Source organism: Heptranchias perlo, chromosome 18 (genome assembly GCF_035084215.1).
Source record: "Heptranchias perlo isolate sHepPer1 chromosome 18, sHepPer1.hap1, whole genome shotgun sequence".
Lineage (NCBI taxonomy): Eukaryota > Metazoa > Chordata > Chondrichthyes > Hexanchiformes > Hexanchidae > Heptranchias > Heptranchias perlo.
Genome location: NC_090342.1, coordinates 35,967,139 through 35,982,626, shown reverse-complemented (window position 1 = coordinate 35,982,626; position 15,488 = coordinate 35,967,139). Strand labels below are relative to the sequence as shown.

Here is a 15,488-nt window from a genome sequence, read left to right as displayed (position 1 = left end):
ATCGGGGACAGGGACTCGATAAAATTAACATAAGTAAAGCAACAGTAATGAAGAAAATAATAGCACTAAGAGTGACAAATCCCCAGGACCAGATGGTTTCCATCCCAGGGTTTTAAAGGAAGTAGGTGAGCACATTGCAGATGCTCTAACTATAATCTTTCAAAGTTCTCTAGATTCAGGAACTGTCTCTCTGGATTGGAAAATTGCACATGTCACTCTGCTTTTTAAGAAAGGAGAGAGAGGGAAACCAGGGAATTATAGACCAGTTAGCCTAACATCTGTTGTGGGGAAAATGCAGGAGTCTATAATTAAGGATAGGGTGACTGAACACCTCGAGAATTTTCAGTTAATCAGAGAGAGCCAGCATGGATTTGTGAAAGGTAGGTTGTGCCTGACAAACCTGATTGAATTTTTTGAAGAGGTGACTAAAGTAGTGGACAGGGGAATGTCAATGGATGTTATTTATATGGACTTCCAGAAGGCATTTGATAAGGTCCCACATAAGAGACTGTTAGCTAAGATAGAAGCCCATGGAATCGAGGGAAAAGTACGGACTTGGTTAGGAAGTTGGCTGAGCGAAAGGCGACAGAGAGTAGGGATAATGGGTAGGTACTCACATTGGCAGGATGTGACTAGTGGAGTCCCGCAGGGATCTGTCTTGGGGCCTCAATTATTCACAATATTTATTAACGACTTAGATGAAGGCATAGAAAGTCTCATATCTAAGTTTGCCGATGACACAAAGATTGGTAGCATTGTAAGCAGTGTAGATGAAAACATAAAATTACAAAGGTATATTGATAGATTAGGTGAATGGGCAAAACTGTGGCAAATGGAATTCAATGTAGACAAATGTGAGGTCATCCACTTTGGATCAAAAAAGGATAGAACAGAGTACTTTCTAAATGGTAAAAAGTTAAAAACAGTGGATGTCCAAAGGGACCTATGGGTTCAGGTACATAGATCATTGAAGTGTCATGAACAGATGCAGAAAATAATCAATAAGGCAAATGGAATGCTGGCCTTTATATCTGGAGGACTCGAGTACAAGGGGGCAGAAGCTATGCTGCAGCTATACAAAACCCTGGTTAGACCGCACCTGGAGTACTGTGAGCAGTTCTGGGCACCGCACCATCGGAAGGACATATTGGCATTGGAGGGAGTGCAGCATAGGTTTACTAGAATGATACCCGGACTTCAAGGGTTAAGTTACGAGGAGAGATTACACAAATTGGGGTTGTATTCTCTAGAGTTTCGAAGGTTAAGGGGTGATCTGATCGAAGTTTATAAGATGTTAAGGGGAACGGATAGGGTGGATAGAGAGAAACTATTTCCGCTGGTTGGGGATTCTAGGAGTCGGGGGCACAGTCTAAAAATTAGAGCCAGACCTTTCAGGAGCGAGATTAGAAAACATTTCTACACACAAAGGGTGGTAGAAGTTTGGAACTCTCTTCCGCAAACGGCAATTGATACTAGTTCAATTGCTAAATTTAAATCTGAGATAGATAGCTTTTTGGCAAAGGTATTAAGGGATATGGGCCAAAGGCAGGAAATGGAGTTAGATCACAGATCAGCCATGATCTTATCAAATGGCGGAGCAGGCATGAGGGGCTGAATGGCTTACTCCTGTTCCTATGTTCCTACCACCTAGAAGGACAAGAGCAGCAGGCACATGGGAACACCACCATCGGCACGTTCCCCTCCAAGTCACACACCATCCCGACTTGGAAATATATCGCCATTCCTTCATCGTCGCTGGGTCAAAATCCTGGAACTCCCTTCCTAACAGCACTGTGGGAGAACCTTCACCACACGGACTGCAGCGGTTCAAGAAGGCGGCTCACCACCACCTTCTCAAGGGTAATTAGGGATGGGCAATAAATGCTGGCCTCACCAGCAACGCCCACATCCCATAAACGAATAAAAAAAAACCTCAGGCCCAATCAAAATTCCTGCTCCCACAAAGTCGCAAATATGGACTTGCCCCTTCTCCCAACCAAGTAATTTCAAAGCCAATGCTCTTCCCACTAGCTTGCATCAGTTAAATCTGGCTTTAGTCACTTGCCACAAGTTAGAATACCTTAAGTTATTTCGATGGTATCGGAATAATTTCACAGTCTCGATTACCATCTTGGCTCCATTTGTCTTGGGCAAATTGTTGTGGGGAGGTACATGGTAAGAACTATAACGACAACAGCATATGAAGCTGCAAGGTGCATGATACATGTGCCTGTTTACTTGGGTGCAGAGGCAATGTGAAATTTGAGCTGGGGCCCCATTATGATGGGACAGGCATGCCACCAGCAATGCTTATTAGCTGCACGCCTGTTTCGGGGGTAGGAAATCTGGTGTTTCTGATGCCACTTAAAGCAGTCTGAACCTCTTAAAGGGTAGGTGCATTCTGGCTACAGACAGGAGGGAACGCTTCTGAAGGAGAGAAATGGCTGCATGAGCTGTGGATCGGGCCCTAGGTTTTGGCACAGGATGAATGAATCATGACTGCTGCCAGGAAACCAAGCAGAGACCTGCATGATGTTTATGGTGTTTTTGAATGCTTTTGGTGTGTGCCCTAGGCACCTGATGCAATATGATGGGCAGCGCACTTCCAGTGGGGGACGGATGCAAGCGTACCACCTGCCATGTTAGGCACCCGTTTTACCCCTGAAAAATGGGCACAGTGCACTCGAATTTCTAGGTCTTTCAAATCTAATAACTCTGCACAAAAATGTATTACCCAATTACCTAATGCATAAGTGTCATGTTCAGCAAACACAACATGAGGCAGACAGAACTTCAGCCTGTGAAGGGGTCATTGAAATTGCTTACTTACAGCAATAATATTGACAAAATCATTTTCACTCAATGTGTCCAGGATGGTATTGATGGTATGTTTGGCTATCGTCATTCTGAAACCTTTCATACTGCCACTGATATCTAACAGTATGATGATGTCCTTTGGGGAAGTTGCAGCCTGAATATACCTGTACATAAGAACAAACAAAGTTACTCTGCATGAGGACTGGTGCAATGAGTCAGCACATACTCTTTCTCTCTGGAGTCATAATAAAATCCGGCCCAGACTTGAAGGATGAAAGTCTTCTCCCTTAACCAGTTGTAACGGTCATAAATGAAATCAATTTAAATGGTCACAACCCAATTACTAGTGGATACCACTTCACATAATTCTGCACTAATTGGCAGTCTTACTCAAAGAGGTCACAAGGATGGCTGGTGTGGGAAACAGAAATGTCACATTGGTGCAGACGGAGGGGCTTTTCTGAGGTTGAGGTAGAGGTCAAGGTTAAGGCATATTGCTAGGGCACAGTTGGAGTTATCCTGAACTACACTTGATCTGAGAGCGCTTGATAGTGACAACATATGCAAAATAGAATTAAAAATCCCCAGTATTGACATAATTCATAACAAGCATAAAATTTATCAAAATTGTAAAATAAAGAAATAAATGATGGATTTGGTATGTTTTTCATCTGTCATCCTAGGCATTTAGCTGTAATGTGACGCCTTACTCGGGGAACTCTGACATAGTCACTTATATGGAAATGTGGCATCCTGGTTTAACGAAACTTGTCACCTTTGAAATTGAGACTTTCACCTTTCAATCTCATTGGGTTTGGTGGTCAGTGTGCCTGTGGACCAGTTTGACCTGATTGGTGTTGTGTGGGTGAGGGAGGAATGGAATTCGAATTTCCAGATGACTCAACAAAAAAACGCTGTGACTTGTCATTGCGTGAGCAAGTGAATATTTTGAACAGTTTGAAGGAAATAAGGATTTAAAAGCTAATTGCATAGAATCATAGCATTTCTGAATCCCAGGTTTCTAGAATTTTGAAAAAAATGGATGTCTTGAAGGATTGGGAAAGAAATGGTAACAGGGATAGGAAACAGAAGTGTGAAAGTAAAATGGCCGATGTTGATGAAGGACTGCTTGGATGGTTTAATCACAAAAGAGTTCAGAAAATCGTACTTGACGGCTGCCTGTTAATAGCTAATGAGCTTGCCAAACAACTTGGCATGGAAAGCTTTGAAATATCAAGTGGATTCCTGTGCCGCTGGAAAGTGAGACACAAACTTGTTTACAAAAAGCTGTGTGGTGAAGAAATGGACAGCGACAAACCCACTGCTGATGCATGGACTGAGGAAGTGTTACCGAGTTTCTCAGCAGAGTATCCACCCGGCTACAGTAACAATTGCGACGAGACCGGACTTTTCTATTATGCCCTGTCTGCGCAAACCTACACAAAAAAAGGAGAGAAGGTGAGCAGAGGCAAAATGAGAAAAGAAAGCCTTACATTGTTGTGTGGTAACTAAATGGGCTCAGACAAGATGAAACCTCTTGTGATAGGGAAAAGCAAGAACTCTCGTTGCTTTAAAAACGTGAAAAGGTTGATGATTCCTGAACTCCACCAAAAAAAATCACAGAATTCTTCGCAGCATAAAAGAACTCACGAGACATGAGCATTTTCTCTTTATTTTTTAAGATGTTATACTGTATTCACCTTTTTAAGATGTTATGGGGGTGAAGTTGGTAACACCAGTAGTGCAAAATGGACCGATGGTGAATCAGTAGCCTGTTTTACACCGTGGTTAGGGGGGAGCCACGGTCGTTGGGGTGCTGCGGTCGGTGGGGGGGACCGTGGTCGGTTTGGGGGGGGGGGCGTGGTTGGTGGGAGGGCCGCGATCAGTGGAGGGGGCCGTGGTCGGTGGTGGGGTTGGTGGGAGGCGTGGTCAGTGGGGGGCTATGGTTGATGTGGGGGACTGCGGTCGGTGAGGGGGCCTTGCTCAGTGTAAAACGGGACACCAATTCGCTATCAGCCCATTTTGTGCTAATGGAGTTGATCAATTTCACCCTTTATAATTTTTAAGATGTTATACAGTACTGTATTCACCCTTGTTGTAAGGTGTTATATGCAACTTAGGCAAATAAAGGTTGTTATGGACCAGATCAGCCTTGACTTATACTGCTTTTGTTGTTTTCCATTTTATAGAAATTCTGTTTTATCACAATTTGAGAGGTTGTCCTGAACAGCTGCAATTAAGCGAGTTCCACTCTACTGCACATGAATTTTGATGCCCAGAACCCTTCCTCTAAAATGACAAAGCTCACAATGTTAGCAAAAATTGGACTATTAAAACAATTTAAATTCAACACAGATTGCTCAAGTGCAGGTGTGTCTTAAATTACACAGTTTTAGTGATTTTAAATATAGCACAGAGCTTCATTAATATTCCTTCCTCAAACGATATGTTTATATGCTTGCAAGGGGAAAGGCATTGCTAGATCTAGTTATAATAATGAAATATCTCAGGTAGATGGTTTAAATGTGGATGAGTATCTCAGGGCAGATTTTAGAATAATGAGGAGTGAGCTATCTGAAGTGAGGTGAAAAGAAAAATTGACACAGAACTACAAATCAACAATGGAATGTTTTTAATAAGAAGATTGGAAAGGTATAGAATGAATATATACTATCAAAAAGGGAGATGACTTCAAATCTCAGGATGCTGTGGATAACGAGGTTAGAAACAAACTAAAATTGAAGAAGAGAGCATATGTGGCCAATAGGTATGGTAGAAGTGATAAAGATAAAAGAGAATACAAGAAAATAAGAAGAGGTTAAGAGAGGGTGAGGATCCATCCCAGATCACAAAGGGATGCTATTGTTACATCCCTGAATTATTCTAATGTACAAGTAGATTTAGGGTTGTGAGTCAAACCCATAAAAGTAAGACACTCAGACAGCTTAAAAAGGTTATTGACATAATTGAACCTGAGAACATGTCTTTGGCAGACCTGAATTCTTAACAGTATGCTTACAAGGAAGCAGTCAACATTACAGTTAGCCAGGCATTCAAATATCTTAATGGTGCCATTGGGTATGGTGCCATAGCTTCTTTTAGGAATAGGGGCCTTCGCACACACTAATCATCTGCCAAAGCGAGGTTCTTCACCCCTGTTTGTAGATATCAGGGGTGAGCAAAGAGCACTTGCGTAGCCTGATCTGCATAACTTTCCTCCTCTTGCAAACACTGCAGATAGGGGGATTCATGAGAACCTAAGTGCCAGCCGAGAAAAAAACAAATTAAAAAATTAACAAACAGTTAAGAAATGAATGAAATATACCTACCTTAGAATCACTGTATTGTTTCCATGACCTACTGTATACTTACCATTACCTAGCAACTATGGATGCCCATTTCACATGGGCATAGTTATGAATGGACGTCCTGTACACCTGAATGTTGGGAAATGCTATTCAAGATATCTTCACCTACTAATTGATACTTAAGTTAAGCAGACGCCTATTTTAAGCAGGCACTTCCAATACCAGTATTCCCCACCCACTGTAACGTAAAGTGGAAAGAGATATTTTGCACTATGGACCTCCTCCCACTTCTCCAATTGAAAAATCTAGGTTCAGGTGTCAGCAGGCAATAGTTCAGCTAATTCAGGTAATGCTAAGGAGTGAACATGACGAGCATTTGTATCACACCATTTGATGTATTTACTCACTGAGGTACTAGAGGAGCTAATTTCTGTTTTAATTTCAGTTGAGACTGGGATCCAAACTGTCTCAATGAAAATTCAGAACTGTACTTAGCTCTTGAAAGCCATTTATGCAGTCACTAAAGATTGTTTTTCCTACCAGCCTCGGTTCCTGCAGTCAAAAGAGATGACTCCGTTTCCATCTGGCATCCATTTTATACCTGTGAAAGTGGGTAAGAACATGGTTATTAACTGCCAATTACCAAGCACCTATTAAGAGCTGTTAAAAGATTTAACGCAGTACCACAAAGTAGCATGATGCATAATCTCCATCCTCCCACCCCCCCATTCTCAGACCTCCCTTCCCTTCTCACTTCAGTCATATCCCATTTGGATACAAGAATGTATGAAAAATGGAATGAGAGTTAAAGAGCAGCATTGCCAAAGTACTGCAAGCAGGACCCATGGCTGCCCTCTTCTCCATCATCAAATTAATATTTAAATGAAGCTCCCCTGTTGATGCAGGCACTTCCAATGCCAATATTCCCTGCCTCAAACAGATGGAAGCTTCATTTAAATATTAAATTAGAGATGCAGATGTCAAATGGCCTCCTTCAGTGCTGTTTGTTTATGCTTCTATTGTTCTTGATCCCCTATAGGTAAATCACCTAACCTATGTCAGATACCAGGAAATTCCAGGAACTGATTCTACTTTGCTAACTTTCAACTAGCAGGAGGCAGGTGTGGGGGGATTAGCACCTACCCTGGTCAACCGGAGCTGAGCCCAGATGTGCAGTGGAGCAGTACTTATGCTAACTGAAATCAGAGGAGGCTGACCCTGTCAGAAATTACGGGCTTAGTTAATTTAAATAATATTAGCAGGTAGTCTCACCAGTGGGGGGCCTAATACGCCAGGGGAACATTGAAAATTTGGGAAACGGGTATCTTTCTTATTTAAAGGGCTCCATGCAGTTACACAGCTGAGCAGCCTAATGAAAGAGGGATGGAACTGGCTGGAGCTGAAGATGGAAAAAGACAAGCTTCTAACTTTTCAGAGGCTGATGTAGAAGTGCTGCAACTACAGTTTAGAAAATGGAGGAATGCCATTGTTCCAGTACCATGAAAGAGGCTATCATATGCATCAGGATGGGCCATATGGAAGAAGGTGGATGTGGTTGTGAGTGGTACCTCCATAACCCCAAGGACCCTCTTGCAGTGTCGGAAGAAATGTAATGACCTCACTAGGTTAGCAGAGGTAAGTGTATTTTCAGATGAATAAGAGGACAGACAACTGAAACACAGAAGCACACAGGTATTCCCTAGAACAATAATCAAGCACTGTTTTATAAGTATATTAAGGGTAAGAGGATGACTAGGGAAAAAATAGGGCCCATTAGGGACAAAAATGGCAATGTGTGTGTGGAGCTGGCAGATGTAGGAGGGGTTCTAAATGAATTTTTTGCATCTGTTTTCACTATGGAGAAGGACGATGTAGACATAGAAATACGGCAGGGGGACTGTGATATACTCGAACATATTAACATCGAGCGGGAGGAGGTATTGGCGGTTTTAGCAGGCCTAAAAATGGATAAATCCCCAGGCCCGGACGAAATGTATCCCAGGCTACTGTGTGAGGCAAAGGAGGAGATTGCGGGGGCTCTAACACATATATTCAGAACCTCTCTGGCCACAGGGGATGTGCCAGAGGACTGGAGAACCGCTAATGTAGTACCATTATTCAAGAAGGGGAGTAGGGAAAAACCGGGGAACTACAGGCCAGTGAGCCTAACATCAGTGGTAGGAAAATTATTGGAAAAAATTCTGAAGGACAAAATTAGTCTCCACTTGGAGAAGCAAGGATTAATCAGGGATAGTCAACATGGCTTTGTCAAGGGAAGATCATGTCTGACTAATTTGATTGAATTTTTTGAGGGGGTGACTAGGCATGTGGATGAGGGTAACGCAGTGGATGTGGTATACATGGATTTCAGTAAGGCCTTCGATAAAGTCCCCCACAGGAGACTGGTCAAGAAGGTACGAGCCCATGGAATCCAGGGTGCCTTGGCACTTTGGATACAAAACTGGCTTAGTGGCAGAAGGCAGAGGGTGATGGTCAAAGGTTGTTTTTGTGACTGGAAGCCTGTGGCCAGTGGGGTACCACAGGGATCGGTGCTGGGTCCCTTGCTGTTTGTGGTCTACATTAATGACTTGGATATGAATGTAAAAGGTATGATCAGTAAGTTCGCTGATGATACAAAAATTGGTAGGGTGGTAAATAGCGAGGAGGATAGCCTCAGTCTGCAGGACAATATAGATGGGTTGGTCAGATGGGCGGAACAGTGGCAAATGGAATTTAACCCGGAAAAGTGCGAGGTGATGCACTTTGGAGGGACTAACAAGGCAAGGGAATACACAATGAATGGGAGGACCCTAGGCAAGACAGAGGGTCAGAGGGATCTTGGTGTGCAAGTTCACAGATCCCTGAAGGCGGCGGAACAGGTAGATAAGGTGGTAAAGAAGGCATATGGGATACTTGCCTTTATTAGCCGAGGCATAGAATATAAGAGCAAGGAGGTTATGATGGAGCTGTATAAAACACTGGTTAGGCCACAGCTGGAGTACTGTGTGCAGTTCTGGTCGCCACACTACAGGAAGGATGTGATCGCTTTGGAGAGGGTGCAGAGGAGATTCACCAGGATGTTACCAGGGCTGGAGCGCTTCAGCTATGAAGAGAGACTGGGAAGATTGGGTTTGTTTTCCTTGGAGCAGAGGAGGCTGAGGGGGGACATGATTGAGGTGTACAAAATTATGAGGGGCACAGATAGGATGGATACTAAGGAGCTTTTTCCCTTCGTTGAGGGTTCTATAACAAGGGGACATAGATTCAAGGTAAAAGGCGGGAGGTTTAGAGGGGATTTGAGAAAGAACTTTTTCACTCAGAGGGTGGTTGGAGTCTGGAACTCACTGCCTGAAAGGGTTGTGGAGGCAGGAACCCTCACAACATTCAAGCAGCATTTGGATGAGCACTTGAAATGCCATAGCATACAAGGCTACGGACCAAATGCTGGAATATGGGATTAGAGTAGACAGGGCTTGATGGCCGGTGCGGACACGATGGGCCGAAGGGCCTCTATCCGTGCTGTATAACTCTATGACTCTATGACATTGCTCTTTAGGGTGTCACATGGCACCATGTCCCTTGCCCCAGAAGCAAAGTCACTTGACAGCACTCATTTCATATCCTGTAATGCATGCAAGCACATTGAAGTCTCATAATCTAGGTCCTTGCTCCCTGACACTTATCATTACTACCATCCATTCCATGAAACAAGAATTCTTGTGACTGCAGAATCTGGAGAATGTAGCAGCCAATTTACACAATGCACGAGGAGACAGCTCACAATGCCAGGCTACTGAAGGAGGGCTGGCCAATATTTGGCATTTGACACCATATGAAAAAGCAACAAAGGCCATAATTAGCATCAACTCTGGCCTAGCAGTTGGGCATGGGGATGTAGGAGACTCTAGGGGCAAAATTCGGCCATGTAGCGCCCATTTTGTAGGTGCTACGCGGATACCTAAGCCCTGAAAATGGTGTTTGAGATATGCGCGCACACTTCCAGTGTGAAATGTGCAGGATACCACCTTGGTAAAGAGGTTTGCGCACACACCTAGTGACCGCCAGTAGCATGTAGAGTAGGGAGATTATGACACGAATCAGTAAAACAGCCGGTGGCATTTTGGAACTCCATGCTCCAACCTCGCACAGCTGAACAGGACTTAAAAGGCATGAAGGACCCGTTCCTCCAGCACTATTTAAAGGGATCATGCAGAGGTTACAGGTTAGTTGCTGGATTAGTTATTCTGGCTCCTGGTGCAATTGTATGTGTTTTTGGAAGTTTCCTATACTTGGAGAAGATGCAATATTCTATAGGAAATGGTCTGGCAGGTCTCGCAGTACTGTTAGTGCCATTTAAAATAGTGTGCTGACCAAAGCTGCTTCCAGACATGGGTGGCCTGTTCGGGTTTTCTCTGGGAATTGAACATGACTGGGAGTATGCAGAGAGGCCACGCACAGCAGGATAAGCTGCTAGAAGAGGGAGGAGGAGGAGGAAGAGGCAGGGAGGCTACAAAGTAGACAGGCCCTGTCTGCCAGGGCTCTGCATGATCAGATGATTAATGAGCGATACCAGTAATCTCAACAGCACCTCCCCATTCATCAACAGTCCCACAATCGTTTCCTTTCCTCTCCCACATGACTATCAAATCGTCCTCCTTATGATTACACATTGCTTTCTCCCTCAGCTCATTGCAGAAATGAAAACCAACACCAAATACAAATTCATAATCACATTTGTATAGATTTACACATCAAATGACTCAAACAAACTGATACTATTCACGCTTGTGCATTCCTTTAGTGCCTGTCATCCGTGTGTCTTTACCTTTCCTAGTGTTCCTATGAGATGCATCCCCAGTGGCAGGAGCACAGGTGGTGGAAGGCTGCTGACCTTGAATTGAGGAGCATGCAGACGGTCTTGGAGGACGACCACGAGCAGCTCTGGGCTGGGAGGGCCCGGCTTCAGACTGCACTATCTCAGCCTGGGCTGTAGCAGCCTGGCCTGGCTGGTTGACTGGCAACAGCAAGGACATCGGCGGAGTGGCAGGGGTGGGAGCAGGAATGCTGTCATCCTGAGAGAGGACAGCAGATTCAACTGCCATGGTGCCACTGCCATTCTCCCGGGGCGGCGCCTCAGCAATCCTGGTGATCTGATGGAGATTAGATTGCTGGACCGCTGTAACGCCCGGGAAGAACCGTTCCACAGTGGAACCCAGAGCCATGATAGCAGCAGTCTGAGCTTCCCAAGCAGCAGTCAGACCTTTGATGGCAGATGTTTGTGCTGCAATGGAAGCTGTGACATTGATCAACAGACGTTGCATCGTGATGGGTTCCACCAGTGAGCTGATGGAGGTGACCACCCATTCCATGTGGGAAAGGATGGGCTCCAAGCTCTGTGCAAAGCCCTGTGCTAAATTGGAGCTGGACACCTCCATATCTCTTGACATTGTGCGCAGGCTTTCTGGCAGGCTTTCCAGTCCACCAAGCATTTGGTTGTGTACGCCCATCAGCTTTCTTCTGTAGCCTGGCCTATCTAAATCATCATCTGACTCCTCTGCAGCAGAACTAGTGTGCAACCTTGCCCTCCATGGCCACGGCAAGTCTAATGATAGACAGCAATGTCTCCTCCATGGGGGTGAGGACGTGTAGGCATGCCTGTCCTCCCCCAGTTCTTTCCTGCTGCCTGTTGTTATGCGCCACCTTCTCCTGCAAGAAAAAGGGAAGTGTGTCAGTGAGTCTTGCAAGATGTTTGGGTGATGTGGCTGCCATGATTGAATAGCTGCTAGTGTGTGTGACCTGTGAATTGTGGGTGTGTGGATTGCAAGAGTGATAATGTGTGAGGGTGAGATGAAGCATCTGATTTGAAGAGTTGGTTGGTAGGTGGGTGACAGGAGCTGTAGTGCATGGAGCAGTGGATGAGGCTAGTGGTGCAATTGGATATGCCACTTGACAGTTGATCTCACTCACCTTGACCACTCGTGTCAAATCATTGAACTTCTTCCTGCACTGCATCCATGTGCATGGTGCAATGCTCCTAGCATTGACCTCGTGTGCGACTTCCTCCCACTGCCTCTTCACCATATGTCTGGAGGGCCTCCTGCCCCCCTATGGATAAAGGATGCCCCTCCGTGCCTCCACCTCTTCCATCAAGGCCTCTCGTGCACTAAGAACCTAGGTGCACACTTTCTCATAGGTGCAGCCATTCCTCGCTATCCTGCAGCACAGAGTTAGTTGCCAAACTAATTCCAGCACTTCCTGCAGCCACAGTGCACCTCTCCTTTAAGAGGAGCAGGCTGCCTTTAAGTAGTGTTAGCCACGCCCAATGTCGGGGCCCCCTGCTGGATCAAGCAGCCAATCAGCAGTGCAGGATGTGCTGGCTGCACGCAGCAATCATTTAAATTATCAAGCATCACGAATGTTACGTGCTGCCTGCATCGCAACAGACGGGCGCCCGTTTTCAGGGGTTAACCAATTTAATCCCCTATGAGTCTTGTGCGATGAAAGTAACTCTTCTCTCATGGCTCCCAAACCTTCAGATGGACATGGGGTGAGTTGATTTTTTTGTCATGGGTCCCTGGTCCTGCAAACATGAAGGCTTTAGTGGGGAGCTGATGGATTGCTCCTTGCCACTGTTGTCATGGGGAGACGCAGCCACTGAGGCACTCACGCCAGCTTCTCCACTGGTGCTGGGAGTAGGATTCTGGTTACCAGTGATTAGTGGGAGAACCAACCTCACAAAATCAGAAAGATCCTTAGGTCTCATGGGAGAGAGTCAACTGAATATCCTTTAGAACCTTCAAGATGTTGCTCTGTATCCTTTGTAATCTGATTGACACATTTCCAGATGGACCCCTAAGACCTGCAATTCTTTGTTCAGTGCCTCCATACTGAGTTGACTGACTTGGCTGGATCTCTCAAAGTTGGGGAAGGCTTGTAGATGCTCCCGCAGCTGCCACTTTCTCCAGCTTTCCCCGCAATGAGTTGAACCCCTTTCAGATGTTGATGCACCGCAAGGCAGTGAACTCCACCACTATCCCAGCCATATGGTCCACATCTAGGGAAAGTCATGCAGAATCTTTATATGTATGTAATGCTCTGTTAGTATATTTTTCTTAATAGATGGACCCGAGATCATTATCCATTTGTTCTGCAGCCAGGCGCTGATGTACCTTATGTCTCCCCTCAGCTACATCAAACCACTTCCACATCTCCATCCTCTGTGCTCTGTGTCTCATCATGTGTCAACTCCTCATCTATGCTATCTGCAACCCCTTGAGAGGGTGTCCCTGGGTGTTGAGTGCAAGGGAGAGAGGATTAATGATGGGGTGGGTGCGTGGTCGCCAGACTGCAAAGTCTTGCTCTTCAGAAATCTTCATCGCAATATTCTGGCTTGTAGCCTCTGGAGAAAAAAAACGGTATTATTAACTTTGATGTGCTTGAGCAGCATTCTTTCATAATCAGGTACTTTGTAGACTACTTAAAAGGAAAATGGTAGCTAGTGAAAAGATTGAAGAATACATAGAAACATTGAAAAACAAAAAGGTACCCATTGTTACAAACCCACTGAAGATACAGACGGGGTTATATTGGATAACCCTCGAGAACGGGCGCTGGGATCGTGGTGTATGATTACTCACGCCCGTTGGTTACGATGCAGGCAGTCCGTAACATTCGCGCAGCCTGATGATTTGAATGATTGCCGCGTGCAACCGGCGCTACCTGCACTGTTGATTGGTTGCACGCACCAACAGGGGGCCCCGATATCGGGAGTGGCGAGCTTTACTTAAAGGCAGCCTGAACCTCTTAAAGGGGAGGTGCACTATGACTGCAGGAAGTCCTTTGGGAAGTGCTGGAAGATATTGAAGAATGGCTGCGCGTGGGAGAGAGCATGCACCAAGGTTCTCGGATGCTGCACTAGAGGCCTTGATGGAAGAGGTGGACAGACGGAGAGCCATCCTGCATCCGCAGGGGGGCAGATATATGCTGAAGAGGCAGTGGGAGGCTGTGATGGACGAAGTCAATGCCAGGAGCATCGCAACACACAGATGCAAGAAGTTCAATAATTTGACATGAGTGGTCAAGGCGAGTGAGTTCAACTGTCACAAGGCATATCCTACCAACTGCACCACTAGCCTCGTTCACTGCTCCACGCACTACATCCCTGTCTTACTATGCACATCTTACTTTCTCCTCTCCCCGCACCACAACTCAACCCGTGTACCTTTGATATTTCAGATACCCAAGAACTGGAATCGGTACAGTCAGAGGAAGCAGAGGAAGACGACAGTGATGATGCAGACACACCGTCACTCGATCTTACACTCGCAGCCACCAGCTCAGATACTAACACTGTGCATAGTTTAGAGGCTAGGATAGAGGAGGGATCAGCACGTGGTGAGACACAAGTACACAGGAGCCGGGGGTGGGGGGGAACGGATACCACAGGAGCCAGCTCGCCAGAGGGCGAGGTTGCACACTAGTTCTGCTGTAGAGGAGTCAGATGATGACTTTGATGGGCCAGGCTACAGAAGAAGGCTGATGGGTGTAAACAGCAAAATGTTTCCCACAAGGAACAGGTGGTCACCTCCATCAGCACACCTGTGGAACCCATCATGATGTAACTGATGTCACAGCTTCCATTGCAGCATAGATGTCTGCCAACTAAGGTCTGACTGCTGCTTTGGAAACTCAGACTGCTGCCTTGGAAGCTCAGGCTGCTGCTTTTGTGGCTCTGGGTTCCATTGTGGAACAGGGCTTCCAGGGCCTCACAGCAGTCTAGCAATCTATTCTCCAGCAGATTACCAGGATTGCTGAGGCGCCGCCCCGGGAGAGAGGCACTGGCGCCATGGAAGATGAACCTGTTGTCTTGCCTCAGGATGACAGCATTCCTGCTCCCACCCCTGCCACTCCGCCAGTGCCCTTGCTCTTGCCTGTCAGCCAGCCAGGCCAGATTGCTGCAGTCCAGGCTGAGATAGTGCAGTCTGAAGCTGGGCAATTGGGCCCAGAGCTGCTCGAGGTCGTCCTCCAAGACCATCTGCATGCTCCTCAATTCAAGGCCAGCAGCCTTCCACCACCTATGCTCCAGCCACTGGGGATGCACCTCATAGGAGCACTAGGAAAGGAAAAGGCACACAAAACGTGGGAATGCACAAGGGTGAATAGTATCAGTTTGTTTGAGTCATTTGATGTGTAAAACTATAACTGTGGTTGTGAATTTGTATTTGGTGTTGGTTTTCATTTCTGCAATGAGCTGAGGGAGAAAGCAATGCATAAGGACGATTTGGTGGTCACGTGAGAGAGGAAAGGTAAGGAGTGTGGGGCTATTGATGAATGGGGAGATGTTGTTGAGGTTACAGGTATCGG

The 15,488-nt window shown here is 45.8% G+C and overlaps 1 protein-coding gene across 1 annotated transcript in view; it reads right to left on the bottom strand.

Moving 5' to 3' along the window:
* cacna2d4a (calcium channel, voltage-dependent, alpha 2/delta subunit 4a) overlaps nucleotides 1–15,488 on the bottom strand; it is a 435,940-nt gene that overhangs the window by 323,811 nt on the left and 96,641 nt on the right. The window contains 2 exon segments of the mRNA XM_067999142.1: nucleotides 2,831–2,981; nucleotides 6,666–6,726. Of these exon segments, the coding sequence (XP_067855243.1) occupies nucleotides 2,831–2,981; nucleotides 6,666–6,726 (212 nt within the window).